This window comes from Euleptes europaea, chromosome 3, assembly GCF_029931775.1.
Source record: "Euleptes europaea isolate rEulEur1 chromosome 3, rEulEur1.hap1, whole genome shotgun sequence".
Lineage (NCBI taxonomy): Eukaryota > Metazoa > Chordata > Lepidosauria > Squamata > Sphaerodactylidae > Euleptes > Euleptes europaea.
In genome coordinates, this window is record NC_079314.1 from 103897232 (window position 1) to 103913142 (window position 15911).

At 46.3% G+C, this 15911-nt stretch overlaps 1 protein-coding gene across 1 annotated transcript in view; it reads left to right on the plus strand.

Moving 5' to 3' along the window:
- The first annotated feature begins 10581 nt into the window (after nt 1-10581).
- CAPRIN2 (caprin family member 2) overlaps nt 10582-15911 on the plus strand; it is a 59643-nt gene continuing 54313 nt past the window's right edge. Inside the window, exons 1-2 of the mRNA XM_056845943.1 lie at nt 10582-10843; nt 12605-12667. Of these exons, the coding sequence (XP_056701921.1) occupies nt 10592-10843; nt 12605-12667 (315 nt within the window). The 5' untranslated portion in view covers nt 10582-10591. The remainder of the gene's footprint in view (nt 10844-12604; nt 12668-15911) is intronic.

The window sequence follows — 15911 nt, forward strand, 5'->3', positions numbered from 1 at the left end:
CAACAAAACCAGACTACTCAAACAATTTGATTTCCTTTCGGCAACACAGTTTTTTTTTTACACTCCAACTCTAAAAAGGAAAAGAAAGAGAATGAAGGGAGGAGGGAAACTCCTTTTGGCCGATGCCGTCCAGTATCCCAGGCTGGCCCCATAAAAAATAAACACGTTAACATTTGTCAAATAATCACATAACCCTTTATAAAATACTTCACAGAAAGAGAGGACATATAATAAATCACGCTGGACAAAACAAAACACAAAACTACGTTCCCTTTTCTAGGCATTTACCTCTTCCAGTGCCCTGGAGGCAACTGGAAAAATTCCGGATCAGCACAGGATTTTACAATCCCTGCTCTTGCTACTGCTTTTTTTTCATTGATAATATACCATTGGCTGAACCCTCTGTTACAGCCCCCGTTACCATTCCAACTCAGTGGCGTCCCACTGAGCCCCTTATCCATGGTGGCGTTGCTTCTGCCTTCTCCTCTTAGAAGGGCTTACCTCTAAGAACTGCCCCACCATTTAGGGTCCCGTAATTCCTTTCCGCGGTTCCTTACCTCCAGCCCGTTGCTTCTCCTGGGTCGGTTTAAAAGTGGGACTCTGCAATTGCACTCACCCCCAGATGCTGTGTCTGCCAAGCTTGAGGACCAGCGAAATCGCCGGGTGCACCTGTCCTACAAAACTTCGACACCACTCATCTGTGAGCAGTTGACAACCAGATGTCCCATCTGGGGTGCCATAAATCTGTTGGATGTAAATATACATTCTCCTCTGTGACCAGATTTATTATCACAAAGTAGAGACGACGCCAGGTTTAAGAAGCAAAGGGAGAAAAAAGCTTTTTTTTATTTTGCCAGGCAAAAGAGGAAGACATTTCAGCCCTATTCGGGTTCAAAAGTGAAAGTCTCCTAACAGACTCCGCCTAGTCCTCATATTTATACTTCTCCAGAGTTCTTTGTTCTAAGAGGATTTGAATATCTCCTCCTCTCAAATCCACCCTAACTCTGATCTCATTTTTGTGGTCACATGCATATGATCTCATCTGTTATTTGGTGATATCCTGTACCAGATACGAAAAATCACCTGCTTTGTTCAGTTTAAGTTAGACAGGACTATTTTCTACTGACTTACATAAATAACCACAGCTTACAAATATAATAGAAAAATAACATTTTTCTAATATGCTAGAATTAAATTAATTAAAATCTTACACATCCCACATTGTTGCTGTCAAGTTGTAGCTGACTTGTTCTCCCCTCCTCCATTTTCCCCTCACAACAACAACCCTGTCAGGTATGCTAGGCTGAGAGAGAGTGACCAGCCCAAGGTTACCCACCAAATTTCCATGGCAGACTAGGGATTCAAACCTGGGCCTTCTAGATTGTAGTCAGACACATTAACCCCTGCACCATGCTGGGTCTTGACTATGTTTTGCCCATCAGCAAGAGAAGCAGTGAATTGTTGTACATGTCTAATGACAATAATTTCAAAGACTTGTAATATCTTAAGGCAGCAGCAATCTGCATGCTGCATATTTCAGATGGTGCAACTGCTGTCTAGTCCAAGATGGAAAGAACAAATCTTATACTATAATAATTGTCAATGAAAAATGTTTAATGATGCTACTCACGCCCCCTCCAATGGTCAAAGAACCAAGGAAGGTTAATGTGATTAAACTTCTCCCAAAAAACCACGCAGGCTGGTTGATAGAGTATGGTGGATAGACTAATCTAAGACTGCAATTTTACCAGGAAAAAAAAGCCTTCCCTTTTCTGGTGCCTTTTACAGTATCTGGTAGCGTTGCCAACTTCCAGGTACTGGCTGGAGATCTCCCGCTATTATAACTGATCTCCAGCCGATAGAGATCAGTTCACCTGGAGAAAATGGCCACTTTGGCAATCGGACTCTGTGGCATTGAATTCCCTCTCCTCCCCAAACCCCACCCTACTCAGGTTCCGCCCCCAAAATCTCCAGGTATTTCCCAACCTGGAGCTGACAACCCTATAACTATGGGTATGCATCATGACTAGTATCCATTTTTACTAGTAGCCATGAATAGCCCTCTGCTCCATGTCCACTCCCCTCTTAAAGCCTTCCAAGCTGGCAGCCATCACTACATCCTGGGGCAGGGAGTTCCACCATTTAACTATGTGTTGTGTGAAGAAATACTTTTATCTGCTTTGAATCTCTCGCCCTCCAGCTTCAGCAGATGATCCATGTTCTAGTATTATGAGAGAGGGAGAAAATTAAATCAGATTAAATCTCCAGGTGAGCCTTTTCATGGCACAGAGATTAGCATAATCACTTACAAGTTCTTGAAGATCAAACTGCTGTTAAAAGTACAACTGCAGAGACTGGTTCACATTGACAACCCTAAGAGTATCGAAGGAGACGCTGCTCTGGGTATCTTGTAAGTGTGGAGATAAGGAACAGAAACTAGTCATTCCAGGGAAATTTGCCAGTGATGTTAAGGGAAAAGGTTTGGATAGAAATATTTTAAATAAATAGATATACTGGGGTTCCACAGGTCTCTGACTCTCTCCTTTGCCCAACCGCAGCTCAGTGGTCTGCTCAGCTGTGCAAAGCAAAATGTCAAAAGCATTATGTTCAAATCTATTACGAATCAATTCAGAGTTGCAAAAGTACAAAATCGCCATCTTGTATAAATATAGCACATGGGTTTGTGCAAACCTTGAGTTGTGTACATGTGGTGGTACAACTGACAGTCCAGTCTTGTGTGTATCAGAAACACATCCCATTTAGTTCAGTTAGATTTACTGCCAGGTAGTGGCCAAGACTAGCCTGATCTCATCAGACCTCAGAAGCTAAGCAGGGTCAGCCCTGGTTAGTATTTGGATGGGAGACCACCAAGGAAGTCCAGGGTTACTTGGCAGAGGAAGGCACTGGCAAACCACCTCTGTTAGTCTCTTGCCATGAAAACCCCAAAAAGGGGTCACCATAAGTTGGCTGCGACTTGACGGCACTTTACACACACACAGATGTTGATAGGATTGAACTTTAAGCAATATGTGGAATGACTCAGATGTGGGATGGGAAGGCAGGGTTGAGTAGTGACACAAAGCCCCCCAAAGTCTCAATGTCAACAGAATAATTTGGCAACATTTAGAGTATAATTGGAATGATCTTGAATATGAAGGGTGTAAACTGTGCTATTATATGGCTAAAAGTAAGTGAAACACATTGTATGTGTTATAATATTGTACAAAAATAAAATCTTTCTGGGTAATGGAGGCTTAGAAAGTGGGGCTTACGGCCATACCAGTGAGATATGGGAAATAAAGAGGGGCCGTGGCTCAATGGCAGAATATCTGATTGACACACATAGCGTCCCAGGTTCAGTCCTCAGCATCTCCAATGAAAAGGGTCAAGTAACAGGTGTTGTGAAAGTCTCTGGAGAGCCACTGCCAGACTGAGACCAATGATCTGGTTGAGTACAAGGCAGCTTTGCGTGCTCCAGGAACTATACAACCATAGAGAGACCCAGACAGCTAATATTTAAAATGAGCCTTAATTCTTTGCTGGGAAGTGAGAAAGACAATAATGATGGGAATTCCTGGGGAAAGTTTCAACATGTATCTGAGAGTCACACAACCTGATGGGTATGCAGAATCTTGGTATATTGACTGTAAACAACAATCACCAAGGGCTGGTGAATTCTCAAAGAGCCTGGCATGTTTTTCATCAAATGATTGAAGTTTGTGATTCTTAATAAATGTTCTGCAGATCCCATTGCACCACAGAATGAGCTATCCAAAAGGGAGGGGTCTGGAGACCAAGTCCTATGAGGAAAGGTTGAAGGAGCTGGGTATGTTTAGCCTGAAGAGAAGAAGACTGAGAGGGGATATGATAATAATCTTCAAGTACTTGAAGGGCTGTCACATAGAGGATGGTGCCGAGTTGTTTTCTGTTTCCCCAGAAGGTCGGATCAGAACCAATGGGTTAAAATTAAATCAGAAGAGTTTCCATCTAGACATCAGAAAGAATTTTCTATCAGTTAGAGCGGTTCCTCAGTAGAACAGGCTTCCTTGGGAGGTGGTGAGTGCTCCTTCCCTGGAGGTTTTTAAGCAGAGGCTAGATGGCCATCTGTCAGCAATGCTGATTCTATGACCTTAGGCAGTTCATGAGAGGTAGGGCATCTTGGCCATCTTCTGGGCATGGAGTAGGGGTCACTGTGTGGGGGAGGTAGTTGTGAAATTCCTGCATTGTGCAGGGGGTTGGACTAGATGACCCTGGTGGTCCCTTTCAACTCTGATTCTATGAGAATAGTCATCTAACAGAGGAAATGAAGGATTCAGTTTAAAAGAAATATGAAGGAAAGCTCCATGAAAGTGGAGGTGCTACACCCTCACTGTACCCCTACATGCCCAGTATATTATCAGGTATGGCCACAGACCTCCTCCACCAATATCCTTACAGGGAATGTGGAAAAAGACTGTGTGAGAAGAAGGGCTTTGAACAAATGGCCTACACTGCCTAGGCCACCATACAAAGAAGGCCTCTCTACCTTTTTTTGTTTCACATGGTGAAGCTGGATAACTGGAACTGCTACATGTGATGCAGCAATAGATACCCCTCTGCAGTCCCCCCTAGGACTTTATGCTGTGCAATATTCCTCAAACACTTCAGTCTTTATTTCAGTTGTGCATAGGGTTGCCAACCTCCAGGTACTATCTGGAGATCTCCTGCTATTACAAGTGATCTCCAGCCAACAGAGATCAGTTCACCTGAAGAAAATGGCCGTTTTGGCAATTGGGCTCTATGGCATTGAAGTCCCTCCCCTCCCTAAACCCCACCCTCCTTAGGCTCCACCCCAAAAACCTGCTGCCAGTGGCAAAGAGGGACCTAACAACCCTAGGGGTGCATACTACCAAGAGGTACCATTCATATGCAACTCTTCAAATGCTGAAAAGTATTCCACTACAGCAGCAAAATTCCCTACATTCAGGGGCAGTGGTTTCAAATGGCCCATCTTCCACCTATATTTCAAATGTTTATCCCACACAGGGTTGCCAGCTCTGGGTTGGGAAATACCTGGAGATTTTGGGGGTGGAGCCTGAGGGTGGTGTTTGGAGAGGGGAGAGATTTCTATGCCATAGAGTCCAGTTGTCAAAGTGGTTATTTTCTCCAGAGGAACTGATTGATCTCTTTTGCCGGGAGATCAGTTATAATAGCGGGAGATCTCCAGCCACCACCTGCAGGTGGGAAACCCTATCCCACACTTCCTTTGAGAAGGTGCGCTGGTGGTACACCTGAATATCCTTTCCTCCATTTTATCCTCACAACAATCTTGTAAGGTAAGCTAGGCTGAGAGAAAGGAGAGAAACACTCAATGCCAAGCAGAGTGTCCTGGGAGTAAGCCCCATTTGTAGATTTGAGTAGGGTTTTGAGTAAACCAGATTTTGGGGGCAGAGCCTGAGGAGGGTGGGGTTTGGGGAGGGGAGGGACTTCAATGCCATAGAGCCCAGTTGCCAAAGCGGCCATTTTCTCCAGGTGAACTGATCTCTGTTGGCTGGAGATCATTTGTAATAGCAGGAGATGTCCAGGTGGGGAAGGGGCTGTGGCTCAGTAGAGTGTCTGCTTGGCATGCAGAAGGTCCCAGGTTCAATCCCTGGCATTTCCAGTTAAAGGGACTAGGCAGGTAGGTGATATGAAAGACCCCTGCCTGAGGCCCTGGAGAGCCGCTGCTGGTCTGAGTAGATAATACTGATCAGACCAGTGGTTCATCTAGTCCAGCATCCTGTTTCACACAGTGGCCAACCAGTCACCCTGCTTGGCCACCCAGTTACCATTACCTTCCTCTGCCTGCCTAAGGAGAAACCCCCCACCCAATGTAAATGGGAAAAAACAGCCCTATAATGATGACCGACCAAGCCCTAGGGTTGCCAACTTCCAGGTGGTGGCAGGAGATCTCCTGCTATTACAACAGATCTCCAGCCGATAGAGATCAGTTCACCTGGAGAAAATGGCTGCTTTGGCAATTGGACTCTATGGCATTGAAGTCCCTCCCCTCCCCAAACCCCACCCTCCTCAGGCTCCGTCCCAAAAACCTCCCACCAGTGGTGAAGAGGAACCTGGCAGCCCTACCAAGGCCTGACCTGGATGCTCCAGATTAGCCTGATCTTGTCAGATCTCAGAAGCTAAGCAGGATTGGCTCTGGTTAGTACTTGGATGGGAGACCACCATGTCTCTTGCCTTGAAAACTCTACAGGGTCACTATAAATTTGTCTGCAACTTGGGCACTACTGGTGCCCCAAATCTACCCTCTGAGGCTCTAATTTTTGCTCTGTCTGATGGCAGTTCTTAGAGCCCCGTGGCGCAGAGTGTTCAGCTGCAGTACTGCAGTCAAAAGCTCTGCTCACGACCTGAGTTCGATCCCGACGGAAGTCGGTTTCAGGTAGCCGGCTCAAGGTTGACTCAGCCTTCCATCCTTCAGAGGTCGGTCAAATGAGGACCCAGCTTGCTGGGGGTAAAGGGAAGATGACTGGGGAAGGCACTGGCAAACCACCCCGCAAACAAAGTCTGCCTTGGAAACGTCGGGATGTGACGTCACCCCATGGGTCAGGAATGACCCGGTGCTTGCACAGGGGACCTCTACCTTTAATGGCAGTTCTGCTTCTGGAATGAATATTGAATGTCTAGATATTAAAACTGCAGGCATATGTGTCTCAGGATCACTACAAAGTCCATGAATTCAGGCAACAAGAACTCTGTTGTGAATCTAGAATTATGATGGCACCTCACCCGTCCTCCAATCATCTAGACATTAGGAAGGATTTTCTAACAGTTAGAGCGGTTCCTCAGTGGAACAGGCTTCCTCGGGAGGTGGCGAGCTCTCCTTCCCTGGAGGTTTTTAAAAAGAGGTTGGATGGCCGCCTGTCAGCAATGCTGATTCTGTGACCTTAGTCAGATGATGAAAGGGAGGGCATCTTGGCCATCTTCTGGTCACTAGGGGTGTGTGTGGGGGGGAGGTAGTTGTGCATTTCCTGCATTGTGCAGGGGGTTGGACTAGATGACCCTAGTGGTGCCTTCCAACTCTTATGATTTTCAACAAGAGGAGACTGGAAAGGCTCCTCCTCCTGTATAACCGTGCTTACACATTGCAGTCGATATCATTAGTTACTTGCACCCCATTTGTAAAATATATCGCAAGTACTTGTCAGAGAGAAGAAAAGGGCGAGAGTCCAGTAGCACCTTAAAGACTAACAAAAATATTTTCTGGCAGGGTAGGAGCTTTCGTGAGCCACCGCTCACTGCTTCAGATACTTCTCACTTCTTCTTCAGGTATCTGAAGCAGTGAGCGGTGGCTCACGAAAGCTCCTACCCTACCAGAAAATATTCTTGTTAGTCTTTAAGGTGCTACTGGACTCTTGCCCTTTTCTACTACTGCAGACAGACTAACACGGCTACCCACTGCGAATTGTCAGAGAGAAGTAATACTAATAGAATACTACGCTCTTTCCTGAACGCCGTTTCTGAGGATCCCAACAGCCATTTGCATTCAAAACAAAGCCCAGCAACAAAACGATCCCCCCCACCCCCACCCCCAACCATGCCTCAGCATCGCCCAGCACCCTTCCCCCTCCCTCCACGCCCCCGTTAACGGTCGCCATGGTCACGTGGGCGGGACAGAACGCCGGGGCGAGCGGGCCACGCGGCCGCCCCGCAGAGGGAGGGGCGGCGAAGTCCAGCAAGCCGATTGGCGACCCGGAGGGTGACCTGGCCCGCTGGCTCCGCCCTTTCCCCCCCTCCCCGCGGGGGGTGGGAGGCTTTATAAAGAGCGGGGCCCTTCCCAACGTGGGCTTGAGATTGTTTAGGCGGCTGAGGTGAGCAGGAGCTCCGGGCGGAGTTGGCGGGCAGCGCCTCTTGACGGTTGTCCTTGGGGATGCGGTGGGAGCCAGGCGGCGGAGAGGGAGCTCCTGCTGCATTGGGGATGGGGCTTCGCTTGTGTCGCTTCCCTCGCAACTCCGGGGCGTGGGCTTCAAAACGCTTGCCTTGCAATTTGGTAATTCGCAGTGGGTAGCCGTGTTAGTCTGTCTGCAGTAGTAGAAAAGGGCAAGAGTCCAGGAGCACCTTAAAGATAACAAAAATATTTTCTGGTAGGGTATGAGCTTTCGTGAGCCACAGCTCACTTCTTCAGATACAGCTGGAATGTGAATCCATCTGTCTTTAAGTAGAGGAGAGTGAATTCAGACAAGCATCAGTATGTAAATGTGAATAGCAGGCGTGATGGGATGAGGTGTGGTCTGCAGAAGAGTCTGTGATGTCCAGGGGAGAGATGGGGGTGGAGAAATCAGCATTGGTCATGAGCCATGAATGTCTTTATTCAGCCCAGGGTAAATGCATTGAAATGCAATTTGGGTGGCAATTCCATCGCTTTTCTCTGTAGCCGCGGTGGGTGGAATGGGATAACTGGCTTCCCCACTCCGCAACTTTTGCAGCGATGCGAACTGATTTTATTATTAGGGCAATAGCTAGATAAGCTGCAAATCACAGCGATGCGAACTGCTGCTAGTTATCCTTGGCTAGCTCGAGGCAGCAACAATTCCATCCCCGGATGCCCTCAGCAGGAGCTAAAATGCTTAACTATACTTTACCCCTCCGTTAGGGGTGGGGCTGTGGCTCAGTGGTAGAGCATCAGCTTGGCATGCAGAAGGTCCCAGGTTCAATCCCCAGTATCTCCAGTTAAAGGAACTAGGCAAGAAGGCGATGTGAAAGACCCCTGCCTGAGACCCTGGAGAGCTGCTGCCGGTCTGAGAAGACAATGCTGACTTTGATGGACCGAGGGCCTGGTTCATGTGTTCCTTTCCGTTTGCAAATGAAGTGTCTTGCTTAATCTCTCACTGACCACTCTCCACCTTGACCTCCCTGAGAGGTATGTGAATATTGAACGGGGGTGGGCTTATTGGCTGTAGAGCCTGCCCCATCTCATGGACTGGCAGCGTGCTAATTCTCTTGTATCTCTGGCCAGCAAAATAGATGCAAATGCCTTGCACTGCTCCTAGAGGCACCCTTCTTTTGGGGGAGGGGGGAGTGGCTGCTGGTTGTGATCCTGCCTCTGCTGAGCGTGTATCGAAAAGATTGGCCATTTCCGCACGGGAGGTTTTGCCTTGGGTTTGCCACTCTCTAGATGCACTTTTCCCCCATCCAAATTCTCAGAACTCAACAATAAGCCCCCATGCAGAGTTTTGAGAATTCGGATGGGGAAAATGTGCATCTAGAGAGCGGCAAAATCCAAGGCAAAACCTCCCGTGCATAAATGGCCATTGTGTGTTTAAAAAGCTCTCCCCGAGCTCTTTTTGGAAAGAGGCTTACGGATGTCGAGGTCAGTAGTATGTGCTGTCTGTTACACACATTTTGTACTGAATTGAGGTTAGTGCTTCGCTGGCTGGAAGCAGGACAGGTTTAAAGAATTGGTGCGCTGTTCCAAGTTCGTTCTTAAGTTTACTTTTTAAAGCTTGGTTGCTGCCGGGCTCGTGGCGGCTTAAGAGTTAGGTTGGGTTGCCAACTCCAGGTGGGGAAATACCTCGAGATTTGGGGGTAGAGCCCGAGGATGGTGGGGTTTAGAGAGGGCTGTTTAACTTGGAAAGGAGATGGTTAAGGGGAGAAGTGATAGAGGTCTATAACATTATGTATGGTATGGAGAGAGTGGACAGGGAGAAGCTTTTATCTCAATTCTAGAATGCAGGGTCGTCTGCTGAAGCTGGAGGGTGAGAGATTCAAAACTGATAAAAGGAAGTATTTCTTCACACAACGCATAGTTAAATTGTAGAACTATCTGCCCCAGGATGTGGTGATGGCTGCCAACTTGGAAGGCTTGAAGAGGGAAGTGGACATGTTCATGGAGGAGAGGGCTATTCATGGCTACTAGTTAAAATGGATACTAGTCATGATGCATACCTATTCTCTCCAGGATCAGAGGAGCATGCCTATTATATTAGGTGCTTTGGCACACAGGCAGGATCGTGCTGCTGCAATTGTCTTGTTTGTGGGCTTCATAGAGGCAACTTGTTAGCCACTGTGTGAACAGACTGCTGGACTTGATAGGCCTTGGTCTGATCCAGCATGGATTTTCTTATGTTCTTATGGGACCTTAGCTATAGATTCCATCCTCCCAAGCTTCAGTTTTCTCCAAAGGTGTCCATCTCTATCGTCTGGAGAGCATTTGAAACTCTGGGGGGGGGATCTCTAGGCCTCACCTGGAGGATGGCAACCCTAGAGTTAGGTGGTAAATCTAGTCTTTTTGGGGGTTCCCTTAATGCATTATCTGGAAGATGCCTGTGAAATGGCTTCTTCTCTCTGAAGGGCTGTGTTCAGTATTGGGTGTGCAGGCCAGTAGCTTAGTTCTAAAAACTTCTGACTTTCTTCAAACCTCCTGCATTGAGATTGAACCCTGTCACAGGACTGTATCCCATGAAGGTGCGGGAGGTTTTTTTTTCCTCCGTCGAGATCTCAGTACTGTACCCTTTTTTCCCCCTTGCGTGTTAAAGCAGAACGCGAAATGCTGAAGCTGCAGCAGCGAGGAGAGAGAACTAAAAAATTTGCTGGTTCCTTTGCAGCCTTAGCCGCTCCAATGGTGCAGCTTTCACAGTCCCCGCTCCGCCGCCCTTCACCTTCTTGCTGCTCTGAGGAAGGGGAGGAGAAGAGCATGAAGCCAGCCAAGCAGCAGGTGACCCAGGGCTCTCCTGGCGACAACCAGTCCCCTCTGAGCCCCCTGCAGGCAGCTTTGCATTCTGCCACTTCAGCAGCTCAGGCGTATGAGACCTACATCGATAATGGGCTGATCTGCCTGAAACACAAGATAAGGAACATTGAAAAAAAGAAGGTATGTGTATCCTTCTGAAGCAGCAAGTGGCACCTTAGGTACCAACAGGCACGTTAAGAGAGAGTGAGAGAGAGGGCCAGCATGGGGGTGTGGTTAAGAGCAGTGGTTTGGAGCGGAGGACTCTGATCTGGAGAACTAGGTTTGATTCCCTGCTCCACATGAGCGTTGGAGGCTAATCTGGTGAATTGGATTTGTTTCGTCGCTCCTACACATAAAGCCAGCTGGGTGACCTGGGGCTAGTCACAGCTCTCTTAGAGCTCTCTCAGCCTCACCTACCTCACAGGGTGTCTGTTGTGGGGAGGGGGAAGGGAAAATGATTGTAAGCCGGTTTGATTCTTCCTTAAGTGGTAGAGAAAGTCGGCATATAAAAACCAACTCTTCTTCTAAGACAAGTTTATTTCTTTTACATTCATCCCTTTATTTTATTTTTCTCTTCTCCCTTTATTTATAGTTATTCTTCTTTCCTCTGGGCTGAAGGCAATTGTATTTTAACTCTTCCTATTATCTTAGATTATAACCTCTTGGGGGCAGGGACCTGTCACTTTTTGCTGAAGTAATTCTGTAAAGGGCTGTGCACGCTGCTAAATGTAGGGAACTCTCTAGCCTTTAAAATCATTCTTATGATAACGAGCAGTTAGAAAAGATAAAAGCTTTCTGGTGCAATGTAGAATACAGTTTGCATGCATCAGGAGCCTTCTACATTGTGTCTCCTCGGCTTGGCTTACCATTTTTGTATAACATAAAGTGCTGATCAGGTGATGCTGAATTTCCATGCGGCATTAACTGTCACTGTAAAGAACTGTGCATGATTGTAAGTAGTTTCATGCTTGGTTAGCCAGTTTTCGTTTTAATTCTGCAGTCAGTGGCTTTGCAGTCCAGCTGCAGTAGTTACCACAGTTAAGCACAGCTCTTCATGAAAATCCAACAGTTTGCCTCATGATGGTGAATATATATTTTTTTTGCCGTCAAGTCACAGCTGACTATAGCGACCCCGTAGGGTTTTCAAGGCCAGAAACATTGGGAGATGGTTTGCCATTGCCTGCCTCTGCGTCAAGACCCGGGTATTCCTTGGAGGTCTCCCATCCAAATACTAGCCAGGGTCAGGGCTGAATATGTGTGACAGGCCCAACGTCACCCAGCAAGCTTTCCTAGTGAGAGTGGGGATTTGAACCTGGGTTTCCCAGGTCCTAGTCCGACACCTTAACTGCTGCACTATGCTGGTTTTCCATGGTGAATGTACCATTTTAAAATCTTCAAATTCTGAACAGTGATTACTGGTTTTATGAACTTCATATGGGAAACTGTGCATTCAAGAAACCATGTTCTCCTTGCATAAGAGAATGTCTGGCCATATTGTCTCTATATTGCCCTTTATTTTTATGCATTTTGAACCTGGACTGTAGCGGTGCTTGCAGTCTCAAAAACAATGCTCCTTAACTGTTGCTTGAGCTAAATTCCGAAGTCTTGCTTCTGCCTGTTTAAATTAGACTTAGCACTGTCTCCTGATGGCTCAGCTTCAGATTACTAGATTTAATAAATGTAACTGCTTTTTTCTCTATAAAAAATCAGCATGGGGAAGCTACGTAGCAACTGTTGTGGTTGCAGAGTTGGTTGTTATTACTTGAATTCATGTAACCTAAGCTTGAGATGTGCATGAAATTTTCTTCTTCCGTTACCTGAAACTCCTTCCCATACACTTGTAAGAAAAGGCAGTTCTTGCATGAAGCCTAACCCTACATTGGCTTAATATGTGTGTTTCAGCTCAAACTTGAAGACTACAAAGATCGCCTGAAACGGGGGGAGTCCCTCAATCAGGATCAGTTGGTAAGTTTATTTTGTGGGTATTCTTGAACTATTTCTGTGTCTGATAATGTTTATATTTGTATCTACCCTTTCACAGAGGAATTTGGTGGCACAGTTGATCCTTTTAATGATGGCTTCTGGCCTCGTTTTGCGACTGAAACTGTATGGGTCAGCCTGCCTGACGATCTTCACAGGGCAGCGGATGGGCGAAGTGCATCCACATCATTGCTTTCGATACCATCCGCCACGGTATTGTAAGTGCGTAAGAAAGGCCATGCTGGATCAGACCAAGGTCCATCAAGTCCAGCAGTCTGTTCACACAGTGGCCAACCAGGTGCCTCTAGGAAGCCCACAAACAAGACGACTGCAGCAGCACCATCCTGCCTGTGTTCCACAGCACCTAATATAATAGGCATGCTCCTCTAATCCCGGAAAGATCCTTTTGGGCTGATTGGCTGTGATGGTGCTTGGGACACGGCGGCTTCAACCCTGTGAAACAGAGGTTCCAGAAGGTGGTGGTGGGAGACCACTGGCCCGCTTTGGCCTATGGAGGGAAGGAGGGCTCAAAGCTCCATGTTGGCCCTGCTGTTTTTAACGTCTAGTCATCCAGAGATTTGGGGATACAGTGTCATCAGTGTGCTGGTGGCATACAACTCTTGTCTTTGTTCTGCCTAAATCCAGGGAGGGAGGCTATACATTGGTGCCTGGCTTGCAGCTGGAGGGCACTTCTGAATTCTGCCCTACTTTTTCAGAAGCAGGTGGCAAGTATAACTAAGAACACATGTTTATAGGCTGTTCTGTTGGCAGTGATCACTCCTTTAGTAAAGTGGATTTGGCCTTGGTTCTGGACAGGGTGAATTTGATTTAAATCAAATCGATTTAAATCACTAGTCAGTAAGACTAGATTTAAATCATGGTTTTCTGCACTCTTTTATGGCCTGCTGCTGTTATAGGTTTTTTCCTCCAGGGAGAGAATAAAATGATGAACCTCACGCTATACACACAAAAGGATCACAAGACTTGTAGAGTATTCTGCTTAGGTTTTCACTTTATTTTTATTGCTTGCCCCTCCCTCTTCACGCTTAGCTCCTTATGCAGGCCTGTTTCACTCCAAACAATCTTCTATTCATTGAACTTATTAAAACTTAAGGGGTAAGGGGTTGATTCTGTGTACATAGATTAGCAAAGGAGCAATGGGATTTAAGTTCTTTTTCTCAACTCTGTATGTTTACATTATAGCATTTTTGCTGTGAAGAGGCATATTATCTCTGCAGACACAAATTCACAGTTTTGAGAACTGCAAAGCCAAGTGTCTAAGATCATATCTTCTGGATAGAAAAACTGCCGAAAATAATCTTACAGAAACCTCTAAAAGAGCATGACATGCTGACTGGATAAATGGAATTCATTCACCAAAAAAATTTAAACATTGCATGAATATACAGCCTCATGTTTCATAATTAAAAACTAATTTCCTGATGAATAACCTTTGGACTATAATGTATCTTAAATCAAAAACTATCTTTGGATAGCTTTTTCCTCAAAAAACGTTTTATTTTTAAAAATCCGATTTAAATAAAAAATGGATTAAAAATAATAATAATTGCTTATTCTCCTCCCTGGTCCAAGATGTCTTGGACTAAGTGATATGTGGGGCGTCAGGCTGCCTGTGCAGAATGCAGCGATACACTAGACCCCCCCTCCCCATTTTACATTCACATACTGGCTACTAGTTTGTTTCCAAGCCCATTTCAAAGTGCTGCAGTTGACTTGAAGCCCTAAATGGCCTCAGCCTAAGCTATCCGATTGCATCCCTGTACAGATACCTGTAGCTTGCGATCAACTGACACCAGCCTTCTCTGAATGCCCGCCTTAAGTGAAGGGAAATTGGTGGATATGCAGAAGCAGGCTGCGTCAGCTGCGGCCTCCAGGCTTTGGAACGCCTTGCGCTGGGAGGCCTGATCAGCCCTTTCACTGCTGGCCTTTGAGGGGTTCGTTTCCAAGGGCATTCAAAGGGGCTGGACCCAGTGGGGCTGTATTGATAAAGCTCATCTTACGTTTTGGCTTTTACTTTGTTGTTTTATAGCTGATGCTGAGGTGCCGATTTAAAAAAAAACCTGCTTTGTTTTATTAGCTCTAATCTGGAGAACCGGGTTTGATTCCCCGCTCCTCCGCATGAGCTGCGGAGGCTAATCTGGTGAACTGGGTTTGTTTCCCCACTCCTACATATTAAGCTAGCTGGGTGACCTTGGGCGAGTCACACTCTCTCAGCCCCACCTACCTCACAGGGTATCTGTTGTGGGGAGGGGAAGGGAAGGTGATTGTAAGCCGGTTTGATTCTTCCTTAAGTGGTAGAGAAAGTTGGAATATAAAACCAACTCTTCCTCTTCTTCTAGCTGATTTTATTTGAAGGGTATTGACATTTTTAGCTGCTACTACTCTGTTTCTGTGTTTTGAGCTTTTGACCTTGTTAGCTGCCCTAAATATTTTTCATAGGGTAAGGGGAAAGTGCCTGAGATAAAGAGGGTTCCTATGTAGTATTCCCCTCCAGGAGGCCAAGTCAAGACCAGAAGCTGCATCACCTATTTCCAAGCAGTTGTCTAGGTCAAACTTGAATGGAAAGGCAGGCAAGTTGCAAAACGCATTGAAAAGTCTATTTTGTTCTGAATTTTCACTCGCTAAATAAGGTTTTGGAAAAATAACTAGCATGCTAACCTGGTCATGCCCTGACCTGGATGGCCCAGGCTAGCCTGATCTCGTCAGATCTCAGAAGCTAAGCAGAGTCAGCCCTGGTTAGTATTTGGATGGGAGACCACCAAGGAATACCTGGGTTGCTGTGCAGAGGAAGGCACTGGCAAACCACCTCTGTTAGTCTCTTGCCATGAAAACCCCAAAAAGGGGTCGCCATAAGTCGGCTGTGACTTGAAGGCACTTTACAGACACACACACAACCTGGTCATATAAGCTGACTTGGAGGGAGCTTTCTGTGTTATAAATTTCAAGGGGTCACTGTGTTTGCGGTTAGCAAAGATCTGAACCTCGAAAAAGGAGTTTTGTGACACCTTAAACGACTGATAAATGTTGAAAACATACGTTTTGTAGGTCATATGTATGTAGGGGCCTCCCTAGCTCAGAACTTGTTGGCTGTACACCAGTGAGCTTTTCATTCCTGCTTTCAGTGTTGCATGAGTTTCTTGCCTTGCGGGTCTAACTTAGTTCAGGCTCAGTCAGGTCTTGTCTTCACGAATCTCTCCCGATCCTTTAA